The sequence below is a fragment of the Vigna angularis genome, chromosome 3 (genome assembly GCF_016808095.1).
Source record: "Vigna angularis cultivar LongXiaoDou No.4 chromosome 3, ASM1680809v1, whole genome shotgun sequence".
NCBI lineage: Eukaryota > Viridiplantae > Streptophyta > Magnoliopsida > Fabales > Fabaceae > Vigna > Vigna angularis.
The window spans coordinates 35,488,081-35,499,580 of NC_068972.1; the positions used below are offsets into that span (position 1 = coordinate 35,488,081).

The window sequence follows — 11,500 nt, forward strand, 5'->3', positions numbered from 1 at the left end:
GTTTGCTCAAATTTAGAAATTTTTATTTTACAATTTTAGTTTGTTTTCTATGATATTAGTTTTTTTCTGTATTTTAACTAATTTGAGTATTAGTTATTGGTGTTAGGAGTATACGTACTGGTTTACTTCTTGTAATTCTCACATTAATAGGAGATTTACATATAACATTTCTGGTATTTTGATTGTAGCTACGTTTTCCCATCACTTTCGATTGAAAGTATGTTTGTATTTAAGCAGCGCTTGGTTAATTATTTTAACTTAAACTTAGTCTAAAGTGAAAATTAAAATAAGAAATTAGAAGTTAATGTTCTTTCTTAATTTTATAGTTTACAAAACATAAATTTAAGTGAAATCTTATATTTAAGTGAAAAACAATGGTGATTGGTGTTATTGGATCTTGCTTTTAAAAATGAATGAATATGAGAAGTAACTCGATTTGTATCACATTTTTTTCATTAAAAATGTTTGATGTTATTGAAAAGAATAAAACCTTGAATAAATATAATTTTAATGACCATCATTAGGAGGAATAAAACTAACAAATTAAATATTTGGCTTAATACTAATTTTGATCTCTAGTTTTGTTACGTGTCTTTAAAGTGCTCCTCCTATTTTTTAGAAGTTCATAGTGGTTTTATATTTTTTAAAAATGGTTCAAGTCGATCATTTTTGCTTATGGTGGTATATGTCTACCCTAGTCAAAAGTGAATGAGGTGAATTATGTGACAATGTTAGGTTTTAGGGGTTCTTCACGAAGGAGAAGATGAACTCCCGATTTTGGTCTCACGATTTTAGGGGTTCTTAGTGATTAAGGGTGATTAAGGTTTTGAATAAATTGGAATATTTTTGTTTCTTTGTGGTTTTAGGGATTTGATGTGGAGGTTTGATTTGACGAATGAGCGCAAGAAGGGATTTCTGACTTGGATGAAGGGGTTCTTCGCGAAGGAGAAGATAAACTCGCGATTTTAGGGATTCTTAGCGATTAGGGTTCTGAACGAATTGCAGATTTTTGTTTCTTTGTGATTTTAGGATTTGATGTGGTGTTTTAGGTGGCGCTGTTTTTTTGGTTTGCAAGTCATGGCCATGGTGTTTCACGGTAGAGCTTGCGATGAAGGAAATGATGATGGCGAGATTCGTGGTGGTTTGAAAGTGGACAAAGACTGACGACTAATGGGTGGAGAAGTTGAGTCCCTACCATGGATGTGATGGCACGAGGTTATTGGTGCGAGGTTGAACATTGGTGGTGCAAGGCTGACGGTGGTAAAGGTGGTGGCCGACGAATATGGTAGGTGACGGTGGAAGGGGAAGACAATGAGAATTAGGGTTTTTGGTGGAAGAAGGCGATGACGTGGAAAAATGTGGTGATGTGACAGCTTGTGGTGATGTGACAACTTGTGGTCTTTCTCTATTGGCTAGGGTGAAAATTACATTGTTAGCATTTTTAACGCCGTAAGCAAAAATAACCAACTTGAACCGTTTTTATAAAATATGAGACTATTACAAACTTCTGAAAAATAGGAAAACCACTTTGAACACAATTAGGAACCGAAATTAGTATTAAGTCTAAATATTTTGAATCAAAGATAGAAGAAAAAAATAAGTTAGAAAAAATAAGAATTAGTTTTAATAATAGTATTTTTATTAATAATATGGTTATATCTCCTACCTTAATTTTATTTCTTTGAAAATTTTAAAGATCGACCAGTTTAGAAAGTTTTAACCACTGAAATTTATCTTCTCAAAACGATAAAATTTAGAGTCAAAAAAGAAAATTCAATCTTATACATTTTAGCACAATCTAAATTAAGAGTGTATTTAAATATATAATGCAATACTTATAATGTAAACTCTCAACACTAAACGAGTTTTAAGAAGTATTAGATGTTGTTGCTTAGGGTGACAGTAATCACTAATCCTATTTATTTATTTAATTAATTTAATTTATCATTAATTTAATTTATTTATTTCATATAATTTTTTTTTCAATTACATTGTATTTATTTCATTTAATTTATTTTCAATTCAATTATGTACCAGTCATTTATATTAATTTATATTTAGTTATTATATTTATTTATAACATTCTAATTCATATATATTTATATATTTAAAATTCTTGATTATTATTTGATTTTATTTTGTATTATTTTAAAAATATCATTATTTTATAATTCTATATATATATATATATATATATATATATATATATATATATATATATATATTAAAAGTAAATAATTTCTATTTAGTGAACTTGAATAAAAGAAATTTATGATATGTTTTATTATTATTTTATATTATTTGTGTTTGTCTATATGGTATAATATTATTAGATAAAGAAAATGATATATTTTGATAGTCATCACATCTTATTATATTTTTGGAGACGTTAAGATTATGTTAGTTAAGAAAAAGTCTTAAGTTTGATTTCAATAAATTGAGATGAAACTAATGTATTGGTACAAAAGACATGACCTATGGTGAAGTCTAAGGAAATTTTTATCTAGGTGAATATCTATTAGAACAATGCTCTAAACTAGAATATTCAAAGACTAAGTTTGGATTATAGGATACCTTCAACATTGTCAATGTTAGGTAATGAGTATATATTTCTTATGTCAATCAATAAATGACTGATATTCTCGAGAAATAAATTATATTTGTACTAATGATTTTATGATAAATACTCAACTACTTAATTACTTTTCAATATAACTTTTGATGTTCATGTTGAATCATCAAAAGTGAAATATAAACTCATGTATGATAAAAAGATATTGAATTTTAAGGTTGTAGGTCAAATCATAAGTTCCCAATGAGATTAATATTTAAAGCTTGCAAAAATCTCATTTTTCTTCTTCTTTCACATGTATGTGTTGTAGGAATAGAAGAAAAACTTACTTAATAAGAATTAAAAAATTGTTAGATTTTTTTGTAAATTAACTTATTAAATATATATATAATTACAAAAATGTATAATATATATATATATATATATATATATATATATATAATTATAGTATTATTAATGTTTTTTCTAATGAAATTTTGTTGTAAGAAAAATAATTATAATTTTTAATTTTCCAAGAAAGTTTAAGGTGAATCAAACTCCTTTTGTAGAGTTAATTATTTATTTCATATATATAATGTAGCACACTTGTTAAACCTAAGCAAAGCCCAGACTCCATTGAAAGAGATTGAGATGAACCAAGATTATTGATATCTTTAGGCATAAACAAAAGTGCATCAAAACAACTAGTTATCCATTTCATGATAAGATCATTTGATGTTGCATTTAAAGTATGAAAAATGATATTTGATATTTTTTTTTCTCAACTCTACATTCTTTCCAATCTCTTATGTTTCACGCACTCACCACTACATCATTTCATTTTGTTGATAATATAATACAAACATTTCTACTTAAGCCTTATTTTATGAAATTTCAAATATTAATATAAAAATTAACATTAATTAATTTTTATTTACTTTCCTAATACTTTTTATGCACCAGTACACACTGTAATTAAATATTTAATACTACAAAATATAAAAATAAAATAGAAGATATTTTCATTTTTTACATATCTTACAAAAACGATTTCTATGTTTTACAAAATGTACTGTTGATAGTATAATGTTGTGACGAGTTTAATTCTTTATGAAATGGACTGAAAGTCGAACGTACTAAAATCATGTGATGATTTTAATTTTTTATAAAATATACTGAAATTGTCTCAAGTTATAATAATCTAAACTTTTTCATAAAGATTGTTTGGATATGAAGCGACTTCATTTCAATTAAAATAAAATCGTTTATGGTACAATTTTTTTTATGAAATCATGACGTGTCATAGTTTAAATTTTGTTTACAAGTGAATTAGTATTTTGATAATTTTATAATAAAATTATACCAAAATACTAAAAGAATCAAGAAAGAAAAACCCCTATTAATATTTTTTTTCTTTTATTTATGTTGAATGTTCGGGTTAAAGTAAATCAAGAATTTTTTTTTTCTTATCATATAGGTATTGGACCAACCATTGAATGTGAAGTTCTCATAACAAATGCTATCTTTTTTTGTGTTTCATGAAAAGGCCATAAAAATTATTTTTCATTGAAACAATTTTGTTTTCTCATCTAAACCAAATAAGCTTCTCTTTGTAATTTTTAATTTTAAAACTTTTGCTTCCGGAAATGTTGATTTGAGAGATTATAGAAAGATTTTTAAACTCGTAATTCATTTTAACGTCTTCCTTCTAAATAATACAATAATCTTTATTGATTAATGAGAGATAAATAAAAAATTGAAAATTAATAATTTTTTTAAAAATAAATAATTAATACAAGGAACAGTAAAAATTTTTTTTTTTAACATTTTGAGAAGTAACAGTATAATTGATGTAAAACGAACACTTGTGTATTTCTTCTAAAAGTACATCTTAAAAAGGAAGAGGATAATATTTAGTATCCACACACACTAATAGGTAATTTCTATCAGAGAATTTAACTAGTCGTGCGATATTAATAATAGGTAATTTCTATTATTAATATTTATAGATTACTTTTAATTGTTTATGTACTTCAAATTGAAAAATATTCAACTTTACAAATTGAAAAATATTCAACTTTACAAATTGAAATAGCTAATATTTCACACATAATTTAACGCTGAAAATTACGTATGATATTTCCTTTCTATAATATATTTTAAATCGAAAAGAAATTTAAATATTTAAAAATAAATGAAAATTAAATTTCATTAATACTAATAGTTCAACTATTCTAAATAAAATAATTATTTCAAGTAAAGAAAAAAAGTATATGTCTTTTAAAAAATAAATAAAAGTAATAGTTAATAAATGATAAATAATTTAAAATTGTAATTACTCAATTTATAATTTTATATTATTTTTATATACATCAACTAATTTAAGCATATTTTAGGAATTCCTATTTTATAAGTTAAAATTTTATATACAAAATACAATTAATTAAAGAAAGTTAAATATATTTACTCAAACTCTTATCATTGTTACTTATTAATTCTATATATTCAAATCTCTGAACAAAATCTTATGAACATAAACGTGATGATATATATAATGAGAATTTTAATTTGTTTAACATTTAAGTAAATAAACTAATCATACATTTTAAATAACTTATCATTGCATGATATATATTAAATCCGCATTATATTGCATGATTTAAAAAATGATTAGTTGATGAATTTTAAAAATAAATAAGTATAAGACATGATGTAATTTGATCTAAAAAGTATAGCTTTATTAATTTACCAAAAAACTATCAATTCCACCATAAGAATGCATTTATTTGCTAAACTAGCTACCAGACAGTAAAAATATAAACATGTAAAATAAATAAATAAAATGATAAATAGTACAAATGTAAGATTGGGTAGGTATAAATGCATAATATTGTTGAGTTTTATGATTGAAACTTAAAAGTCTAGCAATGGCATGCTTTTGTTGAAACTAAAACCTGTCATGAATGAGAAGGGAAGAATATATAATGTGTTTGTTGAGAAGGTGTATTCATGATTATCTCAGTTTAAAGGGTCAAAATGAAACATTCCTGAGATCTTTTAGTTATGGCCCTTAATTAATCACTGTCTGCAGAGACAGGGATTTACAGTTCAGTCAATTCATGACTGTGTCCTTATCCATCTATCTATAGCTAAAACAAGGAAAATAAATCTTCAAAGGATGTTTGAATTAATTCTATAAAAATTACACGTTAATACGTGTAATTGCATTCTAAAATTAACTTTTATGTTTAGATTTTATTATAGATTCAGTTAATGAACAAACAGCTATATAAGAACTCCTCTGCCTAGTACTGAGTTTCACTGTCTTCATGTCGTTCTTCTGAACATTTTCTTCTTCTCTTTCTTTCTTCATTTGTTGTGTAGGCCTCGTCGAAGCAATGGTGGGAGGTGGCAGTTCCCAATCCGACATCTCCTTTGCTGGCACTTTCGCCAGCAGTGCTTTCGCTGCATGTTTCGCCGAGGTATATCTGTGACTCTAATATCTCTCTCTTTTCAATAACTCTCATCTGGATATTCACTTTATCAAACTTTCTCTTCTGGGCAATCTCTCTTTGTTGTGATCATGTGTAAAAATCCTGTCTTTTTTGCGTATTGGACCTTTTCTTACAAGTCTTGGATGATCGCGCTATAGTGTGACAAATCATGCATTGGATGAGCATCTGAGAGCTTTTTTTTTTTTTTTTTTTTTTATTTTGATACCCTTTTGAATTGAATATGGGAGATGGAACTGTGTTTCATTATCAAATACGGTGTGCTTGTATAACTGTCTAGCCAATTGCTTCTGTGTATTGAACAATGGCTATAGAAGAAAGGTGTTTTTTTTACTGATATGATGATGAAAGGTCTTCGCACTTTTCTGTTTGCTTTTCATGGTTCATTCAATATGGATGATTATATTCCTGTGGTTTTTCAAAACCTTCCGCATCTGTTATTTTGGCCACAACACGAAAGGTTTTGAATTCTCTCTACAATTGTAACTATGGCCACTTGGCTGCAATCACGACAACACTATGACTACAACTGCAATTTCAAATCTTGATTATTCTATGGTTTGTGGATCTTGGAATTAGAAGGGTGGTATCAATTGATTTACTCTAAAATTATAATACCTGTATGGCTAACCTGTCATATCTCAGGCTGCAGTGAAAATATTGCATAAGAAACAAATAATATTTCATTACATATCTTTCAGTTAAAGATTTGTACTAAACTTTTCCTTAGTTGTGAATTTTGTATGTGAAGATTGGTAATTGGTTCTGCTTGTTATATATTTACTAAGCTGCCATGTGTTTTAAGTTCACTTGTCATATTGCTGTTACAAATACTTAGTCCCTGTGTTGAATATAACTAGTTGTTTGAAATTATTGCTCCAATAATTCAGGTATGTACTATTCCTCTGGACACTGCAAAAGTTAGGCTTCAGCTTCAAAAACAGGCTGTGATTGGTGATGTGGTGGCCTTACCTAAATATAGGGGAATGCTTGGAACCGTTGCAACCATTGCCAGGGAAGAAGGTCTTTCAGCACTTTGGAAGGGGATTGTACCAGGCCTACAACGTCAATGTGTGAATGGAGGTTTAAGAATTGCATTATATGATCCTGTGAGTTTGGAACATTGTATTGGAGAATGATTATTTATTTCAGTTCATTTCAACCGTTTGCTTATGTGATCTGATGACATAGATGTCATGGGGTTTATAACAGGTGAAGAGTTTCTATGTTGGACCTGACCATGTCGGAGATGTTCCATTGTCTAAGAAAATTCTTGCTGGATTTACAACTGGTAAAGCCCATTCCTGGACATTGTGTTACTGTTTTAGAATTATTCATAATACATTATGCAAAACCATAATGTTGAACCACATGAACTTGTGTTATCATAAGGTGCTATGGCAATTGCTGTGGCCAATCCAACAGATCTTGTGAAAGTTAGACTTCAATCTGAAGGAAAATTGCCTCCCGGTGTGCCCAGGCGCTACACTGGATCATTAAATGCTTATTCAACAATAGTGAGACAGGTATTTTCATATAACTTGATATGGTTTGTGAAAATGGGAAGGTGTATTCAGTCCTTTTTCTGGTTATACTTAGTTTTGTTCACTTGCTTCCTACACACAGGAAGGAGTTGGTGCTCTTTGGACTGGGATTGGACCCAACATAACAAGAAATGGTATCATTAATGCTGCTGAATTGGCCAGCTATGATCAAGTGAAACAGGTAATGCAAAAGACACTGAGCTTAATTTTGGAGTAAAACTTTGTAATCTCTTCATTTTACTTTTGTATAACTTTATTTCTTTTGTTGCAGACTATTTTGAAAATTCCAGGATTCACTGACAATGTTTTAACTCATCTTCTAGCTGGTCTAGGGGCAGGGTTTTTTGCAGTTTGTGTTGGCTCCCCTGTTGATGTGGTAATCTTTTGGTGTTTACTTATGAATATACATAGTTAATTTGTCATTTTGTGCATAGTGTGCTAATATCCTACAATTTACCGTAAGTTTCAGACTTTCTTCTTCATTCAACTATGATAAACTGATAAATCCAGTGATAATTGTAAAAGGGTTGAAATTGTTAATACATTAAATTCTTAACCAAAAAGAAGATTTTGTCTGTGACAGATGATCTTTAGATCAAATCGGGTAGATTTGTTGACAACATCTTCTTTTATTACTTCTTCATTGGGCCTGCTCAATGAGCTTTTTCATTATTCTCTATTTTTATCATTCTCCTAATTCATTGTGATATATTCTTTTGTTGTATGGACAGGTTAAGTCAAGAATGATGGGAGATTCTAGTTACAAAAGCACCCTTGATTGTTTCATCAAGACATTAAAAAATGACGTATGATTGTTTTCCACTATCACTATTTTTCTCTCTTGCTTGTTTTCTTTGATTTTAAATAATATACTTCATGAATATAATTGCTCTGGCTTTTTACTAAAATAAATCACAAAATTTTACATTGTCAAACTTTAAATGGTTGTTGACTAAGCACGATCTGCTAAAAAAACTCCCTTGATAATTTCTAGCTTTGGCTACATTACATCATTGGACATTTGTCACACTTAATTGGTAATGGAATGTAATTTTTGCAGGGACCTTTTTCTTTTTACAAGGGGTTCATACCAAATTTTGGACGGCTAGGATCATGGAATGTGATCATGTTTTTAACTTTAGAGCAGGTGCAAGTTGAATGCTTTGTAATAGCTTTCCATGAATTTATCCTTTCCTTTTCATCACCTTCTACATATTTTTATAGCACACTTGTCTATTGAAATAGAGATCTAAAAACCCAAAATTTGCAAGAATTTTGTATTGACTTAACCATGACAATTGTGATTATGGGCTGAGTCTCTTCAGACTGATATTTTCACACTATTCATATTGCTTTAACATGTTAAATTGGGCAGTTTTCAATCTCACTTGTTTTTGTGTTTCCTGTGGCAGGCTAAAATGTACGTCAAAAGATTAGAATCAGCTTGACCTCCAACAGTTTGCTGTAGAATTTTCTTCAGTAGAATTTTATTTTCAAGAGAATAAAACTTCTCTTGACTTTGTGAATTAGAATATTCCAAAACATTTATTTTGTTGGGGAAAGGAAGTATCAAGAAATGACAGTACTTATATCATATCTATGTAATTCTCATAAAAAATTTCCTAGTTGGGCATAGTGATGCAATGTTATGTTTCTTCAATATCAAGAGAAGATAGGAGCTTAACAAAGGTTTTGTCAGTGCAAAATCCCTATTTTAAATCCAAATTTTTTTCACTGCACACAACACGGTAATCAACAGTACAATTTTCTTCTCGCAAGAGGAGAAATTTTCTTCAGGATCCATGAAGATGAGTTCAAATTATATTATTTTAACTCAACTTTTAGTGATTCTCTAGCCTTTGTATATAAAGTGATTCTCAACATTAAAGTCACAAGTTTAAATATTATGAAACGTTGACTCATTCTATATCAATATATTTAATAAGTAATATACTAAAAATTAATTCATAGAAAAAATTAAATAAGGAGTTAAAATGTAAGATATTGCAAGGATCTCTTTAATTGATTGTAGATGAAGAGATGATATTGGTTGCAGAAGTTGGAAAATGTTACTCTTTGCAGCATAAAGGCATGGGCATAAGAGTGAGAAATGAATAAAACTCATTATCTCAAAAGATAAAATATCTAACTTGAAGCATTTTAACATTGGGTCTTGTGAACATTATATTTTTGAAAAACAGAAAAAAAATAGCTTCTCCAAAATAAGTAAGACGTTTGAAGTTGAAAGACTAGAATTCGTGTATACATATGTTTGGGGGCTGGCTCCTATGAAATCCCTTGGCGGTTCACAATATTATGTAATCTTCATTGATGATTCTAAAAAAAGGTATAAGTATACTTTCTTAAGAATAAATCTGATGTCTTTTCTGTGGTTAAAAGGTGGAAAAAGGAGGTTGAGACTCAAACAAGTTTAAAAGTTAAATGTTTGAAGTCTGATAATGGTGGAGAATATGATAATATTGAATTTAAGGAGTTTTGTTCAGAGAATGAGATCAGAATGATCAACACAGTTCCAAGAACACCATAACAAAACAGTGTGACAGAAAGAATGAACAAAACCTTAAATAAGAGAGCAAAATATATAAGAATCCATTCAGGACTACCCAAGATATTTTGGATAAATGCAATAAACACAACAACTTATCTTATAAAAAGAGGACCATTAGTTGCTTTGGAATATAAGTCACCTGAAGAGGTGTGGTCTGAAATGAGGTAAGTCTTTCACCCTTGAAAGTCTTTGGTTTTGCTTCATATATTTTACTAGACTCTAATAGTAGAGATAAATTCAAAACTTAAGGCAAAACTATGTTATTTCATTGGTTATGGATCTAACATGTATGACTACAGGTTTTGGGATGACCAAAATAAGAAAATTATTAGAAGTAGAAATGTTACTTTTAATGAAAACATGTTCTATAAAGTTAGGACTGCAGAATCAATAAATGCACTAGCAAAGCTAGTATCATTAGTAGAAATTTCAGAAAGTGATATAGTCAACAAAAGACAAAATATAAAGGTAGAGCCTCATCAAGTAAATTTGAATTATAGATGGATTTTATCAACGAATTATGAAATTTGAATTATCGATGAATTTTACTGACAAATTTATTACCGACGAAAACTTGAATTTCTTTGCAGGTCGAGCGTGATATTTTGTACAATTCTTCTTTACAAGTCCAACCTCACATTATAAAAGAAACATTTATTATCTTGTTTTTTTTTTCTTTTGTAAAGGACCTTTAGCAACTTCATTTTTGGGATTCTTAGTTTTCTTCCCTTTGCCCTTGTTTTTAGAGGTACTTGATAAGTGAGCACTTTGATTCTTTTCTTGGTTTAGTCTTCCTCTTCTTTTACATAGTATGAAATGAGATCATTAAGAGACCTTTTCTCCTTCTAACAGTTATAAGATACCTTAAACTATCCAAAATGTCAAAACTAAGTATATGAGTAAGTATTTTGACACCTCAAGTTTTAGCAACATAAGTTTTGGAGCGATGTTCGACATTCTCATGATGTATTTTCTCATATTTCCTTTGCCATATATTTCATGGAAATCAAGATCTAAAGAAGCGCAATTGTTTCTGCCTTATCACTTTATGCAAAACTCTTTTAAATCTGAACAAGGATATTTTTAACACTTGTTATTTCTTAAGATATAACATTCCTAAAGTGCTCTAGAGTGTCATGCTTAATGATCATTAGTCTCATGTAATTTGAGCAGTCTTACTTCTCATAATCTTTCCTTTCTTCAAAGGTACTTGAGTATGTAAGAAAATGAAGTTTCTCAATCCTTAATGTAAGGTTGAGATCCATAAAACCAAGAACTATCTTCATGTTCTCTTTTCAGTTATTAAAATCTGTTCCATTGAGGA

The 11,500-nt window shown here is 28.6% G+C and overlaps 1 protein-coding gene across 2 annotated transcripts; it reads left to right on the forward strand.

Annotated features, from left to right (window-relative positions):
• The first annotated feature begins 5,857 nt into the window (after positions 1–5,857).
• LOC108325514 (mitochondrial uncoupling protein 1) lies at positions 5,858–9,280 on the forward strand. Of its 2 annotated transcripts, none has more exons than XM_017558596.2 (9): positions 5,858–6,033; positions 6,954–7,172; positions 7,276–7,354; positions 7,456–7,589; positions 7,690–7,788; positions 7,879–7,983; positions 8,339–8,413; positions 8,668–8,754; positions 9,020–9,280. In XM_017558596.2, the coding sequence occupies exons 1-9, from the start codon at positions 5,950–5,952 to the stop codon at positions 9,053–9,055; spliced, it is 918 nt and encodes a 305-aa protein (XP_017414085.1). In that variant the 5' UTR covers positions 5,858–5,949; the 3' UTR covers positions 9,056–9,280. The 2 variants fall into 2 exon arrangements, with proteins under 2 accessions (XP_017414085.1, XP_052730012.1); XM_052874052.1 differs by lacking the exon at positions 5,858–6,033 and adding an exon at positions 6,887–6,953 and having other exon boundaries at positions 7,046–7,172.
• The last annotated feature ends 2,220 nt before the right edge of the window (positions 9,281–11,500 follow it).

Coding starts and splice junctions, on each gene's coding strand:
- LOC108325514 (XM_017558596.2), top strand. CDS start 5,950: ATGGTGGGAGGTGGCAGTTCCCAATCCGACATCTCCTTTGCTGGCACT. Junction 7,789..7,878: donor GCTATGATCAAGTGAAACAG/GTAATGCAAAAG, acceptor CTTTTGTTGCAG/ACTATTTTGAAAATTCCAGG. Junction 7,984..8,338: donor TTGGCTCCCCTGTTGATGTG/GTAATCTTTTGG, acceptor TTGTATGGACAG/GTTAAGTCAAGAATGATGGG.